This window comes from Colias eurytheme, chromosome 4 (assembly GCF_061535395.1).
Source record: "Colias eurytheme isolate Ceu_HAF_F1 chromosome 4, ilColEury1 Martin Lab GWU primary, whole genome shotgun sequence".
NCBI lineage: Eukaryota > Metazoa > Arthropoda > Insecta > Lepidoptera > Pieridae > Colias > Colias eurytheme.
Window position 1 is genome coordinate 6122245 of NC_142983.1, and position 19134 is coordinate 6141378.

The 19134-nt window shown below is 33.2% G+C and overlaps 3 protein-coding genes across 4 annotated transcripts; 2 read left to right on the forward strand and 1 right to left on the reverse strand.

Moving 5' to 3' along the window:
• Positions 1 to 6: 6 nt before the first annotated feature.
• On the reverse strand, positions 7 to 6737 carry CCT4 (chaperonin containing TCP1 subunit 4). Its single transcript, XM_090120589.1, has 11 exons — positions 6495 to 6737; positions 5429 to 5481; positions 5034 to 5123; positions 4512 to 4679; positions 4152 to 4293; positions 3480 to 3688; positions 3170 to 3309; positions 2551 to 2755; positions 1810 to 2092; positions 1115 to 1314; positions 7 to 321 (listed from the first exon to the last, which is right to left on the reverse strand). Exons 1-11 carry the CDS (start codon positions 6598 to 6600, stop codon positions 304 to 306), a joined length of 1614 nt encoding a protein of 537 aa, XP_089976715.1. The 5' UTR covers positions 6601 to 6737; the 3' UTR covers positions 7 to 303.
• Positions 6738 to 8832: 2095 nt separating this feature from the next.
• LOC149909012 (TBP-related factor-like) lies at positions 8833 to 12351 on the forward strand. 2 transcript variants are annotated; one of them, XM_090120591.1, is made up of 7 exons: positions 8833 to 8850; positions 8942 to 9247; positions 9945 to 10252; positions 10840 to 10986; positions 11259 to 11355; positions 11627 to 11825; positions 12126 to 12351. In XM_090120591.1, the coding sequence occupies exons 2-7, from the start codon at positions 9206 to 9208 to the stop codon at positions 12200 to 12202; spliced, it is 870 nt and encodes a 289-aa protein (XP_089976717.1). In that variant the 5' UTR covers positions 8833 to 8850; positions 8942 to 9205; the 3' UTR covers positions 12203 to 12351. The 2 variants fall into 2 exon arrangements, with proteins under 2 accessions (XP_089976717.1, XP_089976718.1); XM_090120592.1 differs by lacking the exon at positions 8833 to 8850 and having other exon boundaries at positions 8942 to 9049.
• Positions 12352 to 12497: 146 nt separating this feature from the next.
• l(3)87Df (cytochrome c oxidase assembly factor COX20 lethal (3) 87Df) lies at positions 12498 to 13834 on the forward strand. The gene is made up of 2 exons (XM_090120594.1): positions 12498 to 12933; positions 13247 to 13834. Exons 1-2 carry the CDS (start codon positions 12883 to 12885, stop codon positions 13559 to 13561), a joined length of 366 nt encoding a protein of 121 aa, XP_089976720.1. The 5' UTR covers positions 12498 to 12882; the 3' UTR covers positions 13562 to 13834.
• The last annotated feature ends 5300 nt before the right edge of the window (positions 13835 to 19134 follow it).

Sequence of the window (19134 nt, forward strand, 5' to 3'; positions counted from 1 at the left end):
CAAACATTTTAATAGTGTTATTTATTTGAATTAAAACTAATAAAGCAATTGCAAGAAATAAATTGTTCTTTTATTTGAACCATTACAATTCAAGAACTTACCAATGCACTGGTTAGTCACCAATCACATCCATTTATAATATTATTCCATAGGAAAAACAGTGCAAAACTTTTATAAGTTCTTGTATACATATATTATTAATAAAACATTAAAACATTCTTGGTGTTTAAAGTGATAAGATAAATTAAACAAGCGTTTTTAAAACATACTGTTAATACTATGTGAATATGTTTAAATGCCACATCAGTTTATTGTGTTGACCTGAAACAAAAAATATTTTTTTTAAAGTGAAACTTTTATTACATCGTCTCAAACTTTTTGGTCTGTGTAGCGCATGTCGCGTGTATCGGCTGCCGAGTAGGTATACCTACTCGGCAGCCGACCGTCACGCGACATGCGCTACACAAAGCAGTGTTCGGAACCGTTCGAACAGTTTCACTTTTACCGTGGTTTCATAAAACCACACAACATTTTTAAAGTACATTATAAATCAGAAAAACTAATAATGTAAATATAATAAAAAAGTGAAAAACACATGTGTACCAATTAAATTATTGTAATGTTTCTTGTACTATTATAGTGTACAAGTTTTTAATTAAATCTGTTAATGGGTTTTACCCATAGATAATGAGTCATGTTTAGCCCATATAATATTGTGTGTAAAAAAAATTGGTGGTCTGTAAAGTCGGTTTACTGATGATAGTTGAACGTGACAACGGCCGATTGTGCTTCTTTGTCGCTCGTTCCGCGCTCTCGCTTTTGCTTCAAGACTTACATGGAACGCGTCAGAGCGAGGTAACGCCGCATGAGTCATGTTTTATCGTGCGTGCAGCCGGCTCTATCGAATTATAAGACGTTGTCACGTCAAAAGTAAGTGACATTCGATCACGAGGCGGGACTCGATCCCGCATCCTTTCGCGCCATTCCGGGTCGGATGCCTGACCAACTCAGCCACTCGTGATCCACCAGAGCAATCGAATTTATTCTATTCTTTCAGTTTTATGTGTCTAAGGGACACACCGCGCGCCATATACTATGGGATGGTTAAACTTACAATATCATCAATCTTGAGTATAGCGCGCACAGTCTCCGTGGAGAGCGCGAGCGCGGACGCGGTGACGTGCAGCGGCTGCAGCACGTGCTCGTGGCGCATGTCCGTCACGCGGCCGCGGCGCACGTTCACGCCGGCGCCGCTCGCCGAGCCCGTCGCGTGCGCCGCGCGCAGCTCTGTCACCGTCTCGATCGGGTTCAAACCTGTGGTTGGATGAAAATTGAAAATAAATATTTGCAATCTTATTCTATTCTATGAAGAAAAATTATAAACAAAAAATTACACTACTACTTCTAATAGTAAAAAATGTTGTGTGGTTTTATGAAACCACGGTAAAAGTGAAACTTTCCGAACACTGCTTTATCACTGTGCTATTGCACTCGGCAGCCGACCGTCACGCGACACACAGACCAAAAAGTTTGAGACGATGTAATAAAAGTTTCACTTTAATAAATAGTGTGTATCAATAGTACATGCACTATAATTGAAAACTGCACAATAACATGCCGTTTTCAATTAGTGTTGGTTTTGACTTCTATAGCCTTTGTAATAAGTGTAAACTTATACAGTCAGTAATTATGTCAGGCCATGCATGGGGTAAAATTATGGTATATGAAGTAGCTGTAACTTTTTTATGTGCAATTATTGTATCCACATCCTGAGTATCATTACAAATAGTAGTAAACAAAATATCGCACCTGCATTCTCGGCCAACGTGGACGGTATGACCTCCATCGCGTCCGCATACGCCCTGAGACAGTAATGGTCCGCCCCTGGCGCTGTGAGTGCTGCGCGCGCCAAGGCCGCGGCGGCCGCAGCTTCAGGCGCGCCACCGCCCGGCAGCAGCGCCGGCCGCCGCGCCACGCAGCGCACCGCGCACAGCGCGTCGTGCAGCGAGCGGGCCGCCTCCGCGGTCACCGCGCCGCTCGTGCCGCGCACCACTACGGACACCGTGCGCCCGCCGTTCGAACAACCTGTCATCTGTGGTTATAACATTGGATTTTATACATTTTTGTGATTTCTAACCATGTAGGATTCGAGGTATTACAAAGTCTTTATATATTTATTAGTAGGTAGATATTTAAATGATTGCTATTTATATGTTAGTTTTTTATTTTCTTTGTTGTTACTTTAAAACTCAAGTTCATGTTTATTGTTCACTAGCTGTTCCCCACGGTTTCACCCGCATTGCTCCGCTCCTGTTGATCTTAGCGTGATGATATATGTATAGCCTATACTTAAATAAATTCCTTCCTCGATAAATGGGCTATCTAACACTGAAAGAATTTTTCAAATCAGACCAGTAGTTCCCTAGATTAGCGCGTTCAAACAAACAAACAAACTCTTCAGCTTTATAATATTAGTATAGATTAGTATGTAAGTATTTATTTAAACAAATAGTCAATTAAAGAAAGATATTAAAACGAAATAACACTAACCTTGATATATTTGCCCATAGGTTCATTGATTTCTTCAACCAAATCAACATTTACGAGATTTTCAGCTGTGAAGTGATCAAGTGATGCAATCGGGCGACATCCAAGTGTTTTGCAAACAAATTCAATGTCCTCTCGCTCAATGTCTTTGATAACCATAGTCTTGATTTTGTCCAAGAAATGAACAGCTAAATCACTGAGGGCATCTCTGTGAAATAAAAAATAATTTTTTAAACATAACAACAGACAGACAAACAGAATTGTTAATGTGTATAATATCAATGATATTATTTTTTAACCGACTTCAAAAAAGGAGGAGGTTCTCAATTCGACAGTATTTTTTTTTTTTGTATATTTGTTACGCGATTACTCGGGCAATTATAAACCGATTTGAATAATTCTTTTTTTATTTGGTAGGTCATACGTCAGAGGTGGTCCCATTGGCACCAGGTCAGGATCTGATGATGGGATCCCGGGAAAATCGAGGGAAACCCTCAAATTTTGTAGGCATATACACTGTTTATCAGAAATTATTTAAATTTGTACAATGTACATATAGGTATAGTCTTGAAGTCGGTTTTTGTTTTTTTTCTAAAAATTTACTTTATTATTTAATAATCACCTCAAAATAGATTTCTGAACCAGCAGAACATTGCATCCAGCCTTTTTGATTTGTTTAACAATGTTCAAGATATACTGGCGCTCTTCCTTCAGCACGCGATCCATAGCAGCATAATCAGATACAATGACATTGTGGTCCATCTGCATAGTAAAAATTTTATTTATTATTACAAATATATTTGAAAACACTATAATAATTGACTTTTGTATGTTTTATAATGTCTAATGCAGCTCCGTTTAAAAAATGAAAACAATAAAATCTTTGAAAAAATAATTTATCTAAATATTATATAGTAAAAAATAGCACTCACATCAGTTTTGGGTGGCGATATGCAGAACTGAATAAGACCAACTTTGGCCTTCTCAATACGGTGTGGTCCGTTCACATTAGCCGAGCGGTGGGCAATAACCAGACCTTGGACTAATTCTGTATCCTCAACAGTGCCTCCAATACGCTCAATAACCTTAACGTCGCGCAAATCAACACGAGCACCCACTCCTCCGGGAATTAGGTCCATTACTAAAACATATTACTCATTATCAGATAATTATTAAAATAGTAAACATTGTGTTATGTTGGTGAGTTTACTTCGAAAATGTGTAGAAGAAGCTTGTAAATATAAAAATATGAGAATAAATTAAATTGGAAATCAAAACTGGAATAAATGCTGTTTCTACAATTCACCTGATTCAGACACAATAATATGCTCTTCATATAGCATACATTACACTTTAAGATTGTGAATAAATAATAATAGTTAAAAAAAACTAAAAAACACGCTTTTTATAGAAAACCGAACTAAAAAATAGAAAATTTTATCAAATTAGTGTATTGTCATTGGTCCTCAATAAATCTACAAAGTTTGAACGAAATCTGGCCGTTTAAAGTGGGTCAAAATCGCGCCACAAAGCGTGTAAAATAGCTCATAAGACAATAAGATGTGCAACACTTCTGTGAGCATGAACACATCAACATTTCTTACCAGAACGGATAGCCTGGACTGCAATAGGAGCTAAAATTGTAGAGTGCTGAGAGACAACTTTTGAATTAAGAGATGTTGCTGCAGCCTTCAATAGAGCATCCTCATTTGCCAAATCAACTGGGGTAGACATGCTTTCTACAACCTATAAAATAAAAAAAAATATTTCAGAATATGAAATTTTGATGACATTAAATACTAAGTTCTTTTTATTTGATGCTAAAACACATTTTTTTAAATAAAGGTTACATTTATAAATAACATAATGTTTTAAATTTACCTTGAATAAAAAAAAACAATGGTAACAAAAAATTAAATGGTTTAGATTTAGATCAAAATGATGGATTAATGTAAACTTTTTACCTGCAATGCCATTTGTAAAGCCTTCTGGAAACCATCTGATATGACAGTGGGGTGAATTCCTTTTTGCAACAGTTTTTCAGCAGCATCGAGCAAGGCACCAGCAATTACAACAACTGATGTTGTACCATCTCCAGCCTCAATATCCTGTGCACGGGACAGCTCCACAAGCTGAAATAATAAGCAGAATATTATTTAATTGTCAATCCATAAATCTTATATATAAAAATGAATCGCAAAATGTGTTGGTAAGCGCATAATTCGAGAACGGCTGAACCGATTTCGATAATTCTTTTTTTATTATATTCCTTGAAGTACGAGAATGGTTTTTATGTAGAGAAAACGTAAATATGTACCACGGGCGAAGCCGGGGCGGACCGCTAGTTAATTATAAAAATATTAAAAAAAAAAACAAAGGTTGCAAATTTCAATCCTTTGGTAAAACTTATCCATCCATCAAATTGGGCAAAAGAACACACTTAAAAATTACTGAATTAGGTTATTCAACAAAAACACAAATTTTACCATTTTTGCAGCAGGGTGAATGACACTCATTTGCTTCAAGATAGTTGCTCCATCATTTGTGATAGTTACTTCACCATTGGCTGCTTGTATCTATAAGAGAGGTTATTAAATAACTTGAAAACCAATGGAAAAAATATATATAAATTCCATTCTTGTATTAAACATTATATCATAAAATACTATTTGTTTTCTTGTATTAAACATTGTATGAAACACTAGTTGTTTCTAAATATTTTCTTTGTTCATGCTAAAACTGAGCATCACTTTCAAAAATTTATTATTTTACTGAAATAATTATTATTTACTTAAAATAAAAAATAACCTTTTAGTTTCAGTAATGTAATGACAGTGTCAATAATGCACATAACATAATAAATAAAACATGTTTAACATACCATTTTGTCCATACCACGAGGACCTAAACTTGTCCTTATAGCATCAGCAACAGCTAAAAATTAATAAAATTTCTAAGATGATAAACTGATCATTTAATCAATGCAATTATAGACGGTTAAGACAATGACATACAGAGGAAGGAAAAAAAATATGATATACCTAATTTAAAAGGAAAAGAAATAAGTCAAAAGGTAAAAAGCATATTAAACAAACTAGTAAAAAGTGTAGAATAAATAACAAGAGGAAATTCTTTTCCTAAGGATGTATCTAACTAATACTGATATACACTAATATCATAGAAATCTAAATAACAAGCCGCCGCTCAGGTGGTTACCATTCCACATGACCATGACCATTCTTATTATCACGTTTAACACAAATTTCAACCTTATTTCTATGAGTTTATGTTAAAAGATCTATTGAAAATTGGCAACCTCTGTTGTAGAAAAGCCGAATTTTTGCGTATTGGAGCAAAAATAAACAAAACTTCTCATATGCTTAGGGATGTTATTCTAAAATAAACCTTAAATTTGTGCATTAGGATACATATTAAAAAGCTTAATTTAATATTTAAGTTAGTTTTCACTAAAATCAAGCTGTCCAATAAAAGGCATAGTTTACTTGTGTGTACTGTTTAGCTATCGGTTTAAATGTGTTGATTTTGGCGACAGCGGTTTTCATACGAATTATGACATTATAGCACTTCTATGTGTCTTGTTATTTAGATTTCTATGACTAATATTTACCAACAAGTAAGTATCAATTTTTATGTTTAATTATTGTATTTACACAACAAAATTTATATGAAGACATGCATTTCGGTTGGAATTATACAGTAACTATTAAATAGACTCCGCAAACTTTGAAATATAAACAAAAAGAAGGAAAAATATAACAGGTGTTAGTACTTTGTACACCGTTTCTATGCTATAAAAATACTTATTTTTATGTGATAAAATTGTTAAATATCATAATCTTATCATGACCATATTAATGAACTAGGAAGTTTATATAATGTTTTTGTATTTTATTAATATTCAGCAACGAAATAGATAGTTTATTTACCTTTTGCGGCATTTATATTACTGAGCCGAATATCAGTTGGTTTACTTTTGTCTTTATATACAGCTGAGTTAACTTTTGCCGAATCTCCACCTGCCTTAGGAGCCATTTTATTTGTTTATAAATGTTTATTCACAAAATCACAAGATTAACAAGATAACTTTGGATAAAATTTGCTTTATTTTAAGAAGAAGGAATCATATAAGTTACAACTGTCAAGTGTCATCTGTGAACGAACTGACATACAAATTACAATATCTGCCAAGTGACAAAAATATTCTTGAATTCACGCAAAGAGCATAAACAGTAGTCTCATGTAAAAATCACAGGTAAAAATGGCGCATGACCTTAGGGCGTATTCAGAAAGAAAGCTTGAAACTTAAAAGTTTCAAGCTTTCTTTCTGAATACGCCCTTAGAGTATATAATATTACAGTAGTAGATACTATCTATACTCTAAACGCATGACTTTAGGCATGCCTTAATTAAAATGATAGCGATCGTATTATTTGCAAACTAATTCCAAGGCAGGAATAATACATTTTTATATGTTATTTGAGAATTTAACTAGTACCGTTGCTAAATGAATATGATAATGCTAAATGAATATTTTGCACGCCTCATAAGCGAAGCGTTGAGGTGGGTACTACTGTCACTTCGGTCTTCGCGCAAAACATCTGATTTTTCAAACTTAAAATGTATTTATGTATCATACATTGCACTTGTAAGATAATACATACACACACATATTAAGAAAAAACACTATTTTTAACATTCATGATGTTTTTGATGTCATTTTTGTTATTTAAACTAGTTAAAAAACAGTTTAAAAAAGTTCTGTCTTGGACGTCCGTGTGTCTGTATGTGCGGATCCTTTTTCTTGTTAACACGATAGCGACCGAAATACTTTACTAATCGAGTCTTTTTTTTTCTCTAAAGCGTCTTATTTACGGTCCATCTTGACGTACGTCCCGCCAAGGTCATACACGATGCACGACGCAAAACGACAGTGAATAGCGTTGACGTACGTCAATAATTATTATTATTATCTTGCTGGATGTGCACGACCAACTTTTCATCCAGCAAGCACCCCCACCACCGCGAACGTCGTGCAGATGGACAGTGAATAGCGCGGACGTACAGCAGATTAGTGTTGCCAACAGAAATTAATGTAAATACTTGGAAACGTGGCCTATTGATATGATTTTTTTTGTACACAGGAAATCCCAATTATCATTACTTTTGGATCAACCTTGTACACATGGACAGTTTATATTCAGAAGTAATTATTTTAAAAGAACTCCAAGGCGAATTGTTGAATAACACAGATTTTATGCAAAAGTCCACTGCAGAAAAATGGCAATTTATTTAAAAAAAATATCTTGACGAATTTGTTTGTTTAAAAAAAAATGATTAGCTATATACTCTCTGTTCCCGCCACTTTAGCATTTACTGAAAGAGTCTTTTCGGTCATGAATGTGAAGTGGCGGGAAGAGAGAAACCGAGCTTCATTAAAAATTAATTAAAAATGAGCTCTTGAAATATATAAATTTAGATTTGAAATGTTTGGATTCATATAATTCATTTAAAAATAATGAAAAATTCTTAGTTACTGCAAAAAGTACAAAAAAATACATTTTTAAAAATATTTATTTACTCTTTATTTACCTCCTTTAAAATCAGATATACTCTATTTCTTCAAATAAAAGTTGGCAACCCTAGCCATGCTTGATGCGCGCACGATCGTCAGTAGGATACATCCAGCACCGCGGCCTTGAGCCGACGTACGTCGGGGATTGACCGTGAATAAGACGCTTTACGCTTGAGTATGCTCAGGAATAGAACCCTTTCATTTTTCAGGGTCTGATTCGATGTGGTTTAATTGTTATTAAATAAACAAAAATAATAATTAATAAATATTTATTAAAAAAAAATTATGAGGCGTGCACTTTTGGATTTTCCAAATTATTTTTCTCTTACGCTTGAGTATGCTCAGGAATAGAACCCTTTCATTTTTCAGGGTCTGATTCGATGTGGTTTAATTGTTATTAAATAAACAAAAATAATAATTAATAAATAATTTTATTAAAAAAAATTATGAGGCGTGCACTTTTGGATTTTCCAAATTATTTTTTTCAACAGTCGACACTGAACTTAGCGCAACCTGCTGGTGCATAATATGAAAACTAATTCACGTTCCAATTAAGCATCAGCATAATTTGGTATTGTGCGCCACTGACTCGCATTATGCTCTGTAATTGGAATTTGGAAAACTACTAGATTGAACGTAGAGATTGAATAATTTTGTTATCTGTGGCTCATTTGACATTGCACCATGCACATGTGTTTGACTGTTTGACAGTTGCCTACTCAGGTCTCAGAGCAATAAACCTGGTTTAATCATTATTGCTTACGTAGTAACTAATACACTGTGATTATTGCTCTGAGCCAGGTTGCCTACGTTGGGATTTGACGTTTTGTTTGGAATGTTGTGAAATAAGAGCGATTTTTTGGGAATAATTATTATTGATTTAATGTGCAAAGCCTTCATAAATATTATGTATTGATATTTTATCTGAATGTTTAACTTATTTCTGATTCACTTAAAATAATAAAATTTTTTTTATGAATTAAGTAGAATGTGCTAATTTTTTTTACGTATTTGGTTGTGTAAATAAACTAGTTCAATAAAAGTTGTATCAAAAAAGATTGAAATATGGATACAACTCCTTCAATTAATTCGTCACTTACTGGTCAGGTAAATATGACTGCATTATCAAAGAGGATTCAGTAAACTGAAGTATAAAATAACTATTGGTTAGGGAGCCAGGTGCAAATTTGGTTAACTATTTCCTCTCAAGAGATAATTCGTCAGACGCATGAGAGTATAGTATTATAAAGCCTCGTGAACGTCAGCTGGCGCTCGGTTGGGGGGGTGAGCGGTTGTAGCCTCCCACGCACATAGTAAAAAAAATACATTCATTCATTCATTTCCTCTCAGCTAAAAATTTGTCAAATTGTAGCTAACCCAATATCTCAACGAAAAAAAATAGTCAGCTGGTTACACCATGGTGTATTATACGTCAGCTGGTGTCTAGAACATGAAAGTTAAATTTAAAGAAAAATTTATTTTCCGTTATTTCCTCTCAAACAAAAATTTACCTGATGATAGCTTATATGTAACTGTGGATAAATATATATGTCAGCTGGCTGTATCTTGGTGGAAAAACCGTCAGCTGATACGGGAGGCTACAACCGCTCTTCCCCCCAACCGAGCTCCAGCTGACGTTCAAGAGGCTTCATAATACTATACTTTGATGCATTTTACTAATTACCGCTTGAGAGGAACTTGGTCATAAAATCTGCTGCTGGCTCCCGGACCATATGTTTAAGAAAGAATATCTAGGTATTGCATTCCAGTATTTTTACATGTTTTTTTTTTCATTTTGGCTAAGGCGACAACTTCTAAAACAATGGATACCACAGTAACAATGGACTCGACTCAAGAAAGTATAGGTCAGTGCAATAAAACTGATATTGATAGTAATAGGAAGAGTAGTCACTTAACAACTCCAAACTGCAAAAGTGACGATGCTGCATCAGGAAGCCAAACTTCATCTCAAACAAGAATTGTAGGGGAAGTAGCCTTGACACCTACTAATAGATCATTTACACCACAAATAGTCAACCCACATTCGTCAATGACTGCAATTACCCCTATGGCAAGTGCTGCAAGTCAAGTTAAAAGTAGTGTTAAATTACAGTAAGTATACATGTTCTATTTCATATCTTTCTTAAGTTATGTAGTTTGCTATTTCCCTAAAACACAGTAATGGCTTGATACATTGGGCTTATTATTGTTAGCAGGTTACGGGAAAAATTACATTAGAAATATGTGTGGCACTCGAGGACTGCCGCGGTAAAGCTATTGCATAGCATCGCATTGCTGTGCCAGTTGGAGTGAGGAGTGTTAGGTTTTTTCGTTATGGAATTTACATTTGGTCGCCGCGCTCAAAGTCTGAGATAAAAGCTATGCAATAGCTTAAAATGTATGATAAAAGTGACAATTTACTTCTTATAGCCCGATGACCAAGTCTTTATTGTATATATCACTACATAGTATAAAACAAAGTCGCTTTCTCTGTCCCTATTTCCCTATGTCCCTTTGTATGCTTAAATCTTTAAAACTACGCAATGAATTTTGATGCGGTTTTTTTTAATAGATAGAGTGATTCAAGGGGAAGGTTTTAGTATATAATTTATTAGGTTTTAGACAAAGCGGGCGAAGCCGCGGGCGGTAAGCTAGTTTTTAATATAAAGGAAATTTAAATAGTTTTATATTATTTTTAGGAATTGTGTGTCTACGGTTAGTTTGGGATGTGAACTAAATTTATTGGACATTTACTGTAGAACAAGATATTCAGAATATAATCCAGCAAGATTTCATGGAGTTGTAATGAAAATATTGGAGCCTAGAGCTACAGCATTAGTTTTTAGGTTGGTTGAACTTTAATAACAACTGCATATACACTATACAGGTTTGGTATACATTTAATGTACATAATGTATTCACTTCTGGGGCTCAGAATCCATAAAATGATATTGATGAAAAGCTTGGCAGTTGCAAAAATATATTAAACATTCAGATTATATTATTAAACCCTCTATATAAATCTAGTTAACAGATTTTACAAAAAAATATTTTTTTCTAATTTGATAAAAAAAATTAAATCAATAACTACAGATGTTTATGACAACGAATTTTTTAGGTCAGGAAAAATAGTATGTACAGGTGCAAGAAATGAGCATGATGCATATATATCCGCTAGAAAGTTTGCAAGAATTATACAGAAGTTAGGATTTCCGGTATGTTTGTATTTTTTATTTCAACATGAATAGGAAAGAGTGTGTGATTCTACTTTAAATATTGCTATTAAAAATCACATTTACACATTTAACTTTATTTATGTAAAAAAAACATAGACAGAAATGTTTGAAAACTTGCAGGGAAGGTTTTAAGGAGCACATTATTTCAAAATACTTGTGGTAGTATTTAAATTTGTAAAAATAATGTTTATCTTATTTACAGATTATTGTAACATTTTATTACATTTATAAGTATTTGTAAAAATTTTAGGCAAAATTTTTAAATTACAAAGTACAAAATTTTATTGCTACTGCTGACTTAAGATTTCCAATAAGGTTAGAGGCACTGCAACAAGCACATGGACAATTTGCGTCATATGAACCAGAACTATTTCCTGGCCTTGTATATAGGATGGTACGCCCAAGAGTGGTTCTCCTTATATTTGTTAATGGAAAAATGGTTATAACAGGTATCAGTATCTTTCACAATCATAGTTATGTTTGATAGATTTACAAATTAAATAAGTACTTACTCAAGGAATGTCAGTTTAATAATATTTACTGGGAAAGGTCCCACAAGAGGATTTGTTAAAATCAATAATTAAGCAAAATTTGTTCTCTGATATTTTTAAATCATCGTGTGAAGAGAAGAAATAAGAAAGAATAGGGGTTTAGAAAAATTAAGAAAATAATTCTAAAAAAATATTTTCATGTGAGTTAGTTTGTTCAAATAATATGACTCAGTTTGTAAAGTATTTTTTTCTTTGCAGGTGGCAAATCTCGAGGTGAAATAAATGAATCTTTAGACATCATATATCCAATTTTAAGAAGTTACAGAAAGAATTAACAAAATTAGGACATGAAAAACAAGAAAAGAACAGTAAAACATACAATTAATTCAAGAAGGAAGGATCCCTGCTTGCTATTAGATGTTGTTTATAGGTCATAATATTCATTTTAATACCTACTTATTATAATAAATTATTATTTTTGTAATTATGAAACTATAATTCAAACTTAGTTCAATGAGTATCTCAAGACCGAAGGACCAATAATACAAAATGATATGTGGAGTGAGAAGAGTTTTGTTTTCTTGTTGTTATAATATCTTTAGTAATTTTAATATACATGCCTACTTAGCCATTTGTTTTAAACCATATAATATAATATATTAAGACAACTAAAGTTAAAAGCACTTCATTAAACTCGCAACGGTGCCCTTAACAATAAACTTTGATTTTATGCACTGGCACCACATATCGGTGGCGTTTGACATATTATGAGTTATGGCAATATTTGATAATATTTTAGAGTTTTGACGTAATGACAGTGACCGCTGACGTTATATAAGTGTCACTTGAGTTTGACGGATTGGCAATCAGCTGAATGTTATATTTTGTTCCCAATCCTGTTCCAGGCATTTAAATTTTCATAATATTATATATAATATTTAAAACATAACCTTTGCTTTATTATTAATTGTATGATATACCTGTACGTAAAATATACTAAAATAAAGTTTTAACAATGGATACAGTTGTAAAATCAATGTTAGAAGAAGATGAAGAAGGAAAACAGGTGGGGATATTTTATTAATTATTACATATATGTACATCTATTATTTGCTAAGATTAATTGTAATAAAAGCCTTTAACCTATGTATCTTAGTATAATTTCACTGTCAGAATAATTAATAAATAAACAAAATATAGGTATATTTGTGTACTGAATAGGTTATGAGATAAAGTTTGTGTTTTTTACAATTAATGAATAGAAATACAAATATGAGTACTTACATGTTTTAATTGAACACTATGTTGTGCTTTGACCTACTTATTAAATAAAAAAATTGTTAATTTTAAAAGAAATTAATTAAAAATTTATTTTTCAGGGTTTAGTACTGTTTGGTCGTGATTTGTCAAAAATACCATGTTTTCGAGACAGCTTCTTAAGCGGCATTGCCACAGGCATAGGTGTTGGATTTGCATCATTTATGAAGACCTCAAAGCCAATGCTATCACAGCATGTTGCTGTTGGGGCTTTTGCAACTACAACATTGTTGTATTGGTCCTATTGCAGGTGGCAATGGTCACAACAGCGATTTGATGCACAAATGTTACAAGAAGCATTAAAAGATAAGATAATGTATGAAGGTACAGCTGTAGAAAAAGAATTAGAAAGTAAAGGTATCCTTAAATCAGCTTAAAAATGTTGTTACAATCAAATACTATTCCAAAAGCATCTCTTAATTCAAGGTAAATTTTAACATGAAACAATATTTATTGTGAAGTGACAGGTAAAAGTATTCTGACAAATGGACAAACATTCATTCATGTTAAATAATAATGGAATTTTTAGTTAAAGTAACATAAAAAGTGCTATTGTTAAAAGTATTCAGAGATTTAAGTATTTATAATGTATAGTGTAGTAGTAATCATATGGAAATTTTTTATTAAATAAATTTTATAATTTACCCGCATATTATTATGTTTGTACTATTTTCTTCAGATTATCTATACACTATACAGTATGCCCATAGTGACAATGTTAAATAACCGTTAAACCGCCAGAAAAATTAATGGGTGATTCAGATTAAATTAATTCTGAGTTTATCTGTAACATTTTCATGAATATTTTCACCGTATTTTAAGCCTTTTATATCTTCTTACTTAAGATCGATAGGATAATCGTTTTAGTTTTTACGACATCAAAATATATTAATATGTATTATATTATTGTATTTTAAACTAGCGACCCGCCCCGGCTTCGCACGGGTGCAATGCTGATACCACAGCTGATACTAAAATATACCACATACACTATAGAAAAACTGTGAATCAGGCATGGGCGTTGAATCAACGGACTAGTTAAATTAAACGTCTATGTACACTCAACGATTCGACTAGTCCATCGCTCATCAACGGACTAGTTGAATTCAACGACTAAACAAAAGGGTCGAAACGCTCGTCAACGCGTCCGCGACGCGGACGGTTAACTCTTCGACGTGGCTGTATAATAGTCCACCGTAGACGGCTAAACGACTCGTCGTAGACGGCTCGTCAGTCGACACGTTTGTATCAACTACCTAGTTGATAGTTCAATATTTTTACCGTTAATTCCGTTTGACTTTTAATGAGATTACTATGATCAATGCTCGAAATATTGAAAAAAAAGGAGATTAATTTGTATTAATTTGATATTATTGAATTGTCTTAAAAATCCAAGATATTTTTTTTATTCAGTTAATTTATTACATATCATAAGGATTACCTACCTATAATAATATATTGAATAATGTTAAAATATCGACTATAACTAACGACTTAAAATGACAAGTTAAAACATAAACAAAAACTTGGTAATAGATAGGTGATAAATATATAATTGTTAAAAAACAGCTCTGACTTTTTCTTTACTAGAGACAACCCTGACATTGAATTCTTTGAAAATCTATAATTCGTTATAACTTCGTGGTAAGAATGTGGAATTTTACATGTAGAGTGTAGACCTCAGTTCAAGGTAACGAACGTTCGATTACCAATACCGTCGCGCGTCGGTCGACCGTGTCAATTCGTTTCAGTTTACATATCGACTAGTCGAAGATTTTAACTAGTTGATCGACTAGTTGATGAACGACATTTAACGGTCTAGTCTCGTTGATGAAAAATGCGTCGACGACCCATTCCTACTGTGAATGTTGTATCACAGACTAATAATAATATACTACGTATACAACGGCGGCCGGCCGGTACTTACCACCGCAAACGCTACGTCCCGCAATTTTTAAATCTGTAATATTTTCGAAAATATTCACTTAAATCATAAGGTGTAAAGGGCCTTAGAGATCTATATTAAATGAACAATGTATTCAAGGTATTTCATTGGTTAAGGATTAATGCTGTATTGGTTAAAATCGCATCGAAAATTAGCCATTATTTGTCGTAAAAAGTAAATGACAAAAAAAAGTTATTGTTGGATATCCATAAGAGATAGACATGTACCATCGCAGACTTTTCTGTAGACCTTTTCAATGTGTATAATACTTAGTACATAATTTTGATAAAACTCGTAGGGTTCAGCCTGCGTTTGCAATGTAAGCGGAAAAAATGTAATTATTTACGACATCACATTAGAAACCTCAAAAATACCAGTACTTCTCCACTATTTAATGGATGTTATTATACATATAAACCTTCCTCTTGAGTCACTCTATCTATTAAAAAAAACCGCATCAAAATCCGTTGCGTAGTTTCAAAGATTTAAGCGTACAAAGGGACAGGGAAAGCGACTTTGTTTTATACTATGTAGTGATGATAAAAAAATTTTTGTGATTATGAGACAAAGAAGTAATCTGCCTATACTTAGTAATTTGTTAGTTTTGTTTGTTATAGTTCCTTTTCATTTAAAAAATATATAATAATTAATATTATATTTATTTTTGTCTCATTTGATAACGCGTTGTCTATATTCCTAAGTTAGAAGATGGCAACACCAATGACATTATCTATGGCCTATTCAAACGAGCTGTATCTGCTACCGATTTATTAATCTCATATTACTAGTACCTACATCGTATACGTACATCGCGATACCGCTAGCCACGGCAGGAGCGGATACCGCTCTAGTTAGAATAGGCCTTAATATAATGTTAGATTATTATTATATTATTAACTAGCTGTGCCTCGCGGTTTTACCCGTATTTCTCCCCTTCTATTGATCTTAGCGTGATGTTATGATATAGCCTATAGCCTTGCTCGATAAATGGGCTATTGAACACCGAAATAATTTTTCAAATCGGACCAGTAGTTCCTGAGATTAACCAAACAAACAAACTCTTCAGCTTTATAATATTAGTATATATTATGTACCCCGAAAAGTTGAGGATATGCGCATTGAAGTCGATATTAAACGAAATTTAATTTTGAATTTGAAGTATTCGATTCACTTCCGAAATTGTTATAGAGGTTAAAGGTTAAAGGAAATAAATAATTGTTAACAATGCAAAACACAAACCTTGAAAATTCTCTGACATTCAATGTAAACACAGATTGCAGGTCATTTTAGGTTATCATTTTAACACGAGTTCTTTCAAGAGACTCGTTCGAAGTATTAAGTCTATAATTTTATTATTATTAACAACAATTCTTTAACACGCGATTGCGTTTGAGTACTTTGTTTAACTAAACAAAAAAAAAAACATTTTCTTCACGTAAAACATCAATATTTCAGTAAATACACTAATCATCGCGTGCGGAGATAACTACTGAATAAAAAAAATCTGTTACAAATAAAGTTACAGTGTGGTTATCTCGGTAATCTGCTTCGAACCATGTGCATACTGCATACGCCTAGCCTGAGCGTATCCAGCCATCGGCTCAGAGTAGGGCAGACCACTGTGGAAACTACCACATACCGTTAAAACTCGAAAGTTTTCTGTTATTTCAAAATATTTTCGAATGTAATTTTCAACATGCCCTGCGGGGAAATTATCATTATTATTATCATATTTAGATTGATTACTTTTTTTTTCTACGTACAGTAGAATCATTTCAGATTGCTGTTAATATCTGCTTCTAATTAAATGTTATTTTTATCTAGGTATTTGATTGGGAGTTGTGGGGACTGGGGGGTTTGGGAGTGGATTTAAAGAACCACATTCTATGTAGTTTGGCCTGTCCTATTTCCAGAATTTCGCTCAGTAGTTTTACAAAGTATTTTCTCTCCGGTAATGAACCGACAACATTACAGAACTTAATTAACCGTTAAAAACGTTTTCAACTCGTTTACCTAGTTATGTTACATGCTTGAACAATTTATTATTCTGATTGATATGTGCGTAATTACCTAAATAGAAGCAATTACGGCCCGGTGTTTTAATATTTATTATTTACTAATATGTCCCTGTAGCTTTGCACATTTAGATAGACTAGTTTATGCTCACGAATTTGCCCGCGTAAAAGGCAAAAACACGTTTTTGGCGAAGAGTCATATCTCACTCACCAGATGAAATGAATATACCTAGGTAGATAGCTATTAGCTACTGAGTTAGTCATCGTAATAAATTGGTGAAAACTGCTTACAATACAGATATCGTCATGTTAGGTATATGTAATTTAATTTTAAGTAGGTTTGTTGGTTGTTTAGGTAGGTTGTTGATGAATAGTAAATTGAAATGAGATAATTCACAGATAAATGTGAACGAAAATATGAGAGAAAAATTTAACGACTAAAATTTTGCATATCGATATATCTATAAGTAGGTACACATATATATGTGTACTTAACATTATACACATAAAGACAATTAATTACGGCTTGTAAATTTAAATACCAAATTATAACAGCCTTGGTACAAAACGGATTTTACAGCAATGATTCAATTAATAATTATTAACTTCCTAAAGAAGACGAAGGCTTTTAATTTGATTCACAGAAATATATGCAAACGTAGTTAGTAACTAGGTACAATAATTTAAAACTAGTGCATAAATTTATTGTTTTTTTGAATTATCCACAACTAGCGGTCCGCGGTCCGCCCCGGCTTCGCCCGTGGTACATGCTTATGTTTTCTTTCCATAAAAATCCAAATAAAGAATATTGAATTTTTTTTTGAATTTTGAAATAAATATTACAATACTAGCGGTCCGCCCCGGCTTCGCCCGTGATACATATTTACGTTTTCTCTACATAAGAACAATCCTCGCACTTCAAGGAATATAATAAAAAAGAATTATCGAAATCGGTTCAGCCGTTCACACGTGATGCCGTGACAACGCGAAACTGGTTTCATTTTTATATAATACTAATTACTAGCGGTCCGCCCCGTCTTCGCCCGTGGTACATATTTATGTTTTCTCTACATAAAAACCATCCTGGTATTTCAAGGAATATAATAAAAAAAGAATTATCGAAATTGGTCCACCCGTTCTCGAGTTATGCGCTTACCAACACATTTTGCGATTCATTTTTATATTATAAGACTAGCGGTCCGCCCCGGCTTCGCTCGTGGTACATATTTATGTTTTCTCTACATAAGAACCATCCTGGTACTTCAAGGAATATAATAAAAAAAGAATTATCGAAATCGGTCCACCCGTTCTCGAGTTATGCGCTTACCAACAAATTTTGCGTTTCATTTTTATATCAAACTAGCGACCCGCCCCGGCTTCGCACGGGTGCAATGTTGATACTAAATACACTACAGAAAAACTGTGAACACGCTCTTGCCGCACCGGGCGGCCGGCCGGTATCGGCGCAAACGCTACGTCCCGCAATTTTTAAATCTGTAATATCTTCGAAAATATTCACTTCAATCATACGGTGTAAAGGGCCATATAGATCTATATTAAATGAACAATGTATTCAAGGTATTTAATTGGTTAAGGATTAATGCTGTATTGGTTAAAATCGCTTCGAAAATTAGCCATTATTTGTCGTAAAAAGTAAATGACAAAAAAAAGTTATTGTGGGTTATCCATAAGAGATAGACATACACCATCGCGGACTTTTCTGTAGACCTTTTCAATGTGTATAATACTTAGTACATTATTATGATAAAACTCGTAGGGTTCAGCCTGCGTTTGCAATGTAAGCGGAAAAAATGTAATTTTTTACGACATCACATTAGAAACCTCAAAAATAACAGTACTTTTCCACTATTTAATCGATGTTATTATACATATAAACCTTCCTCTTGAATCACTCTATCTATTAAAAAAAACCGCATCAAAATCCGTTGCGTAGTTTCAAAGATTTAAGCGTACAAAGGGACATAGGGAC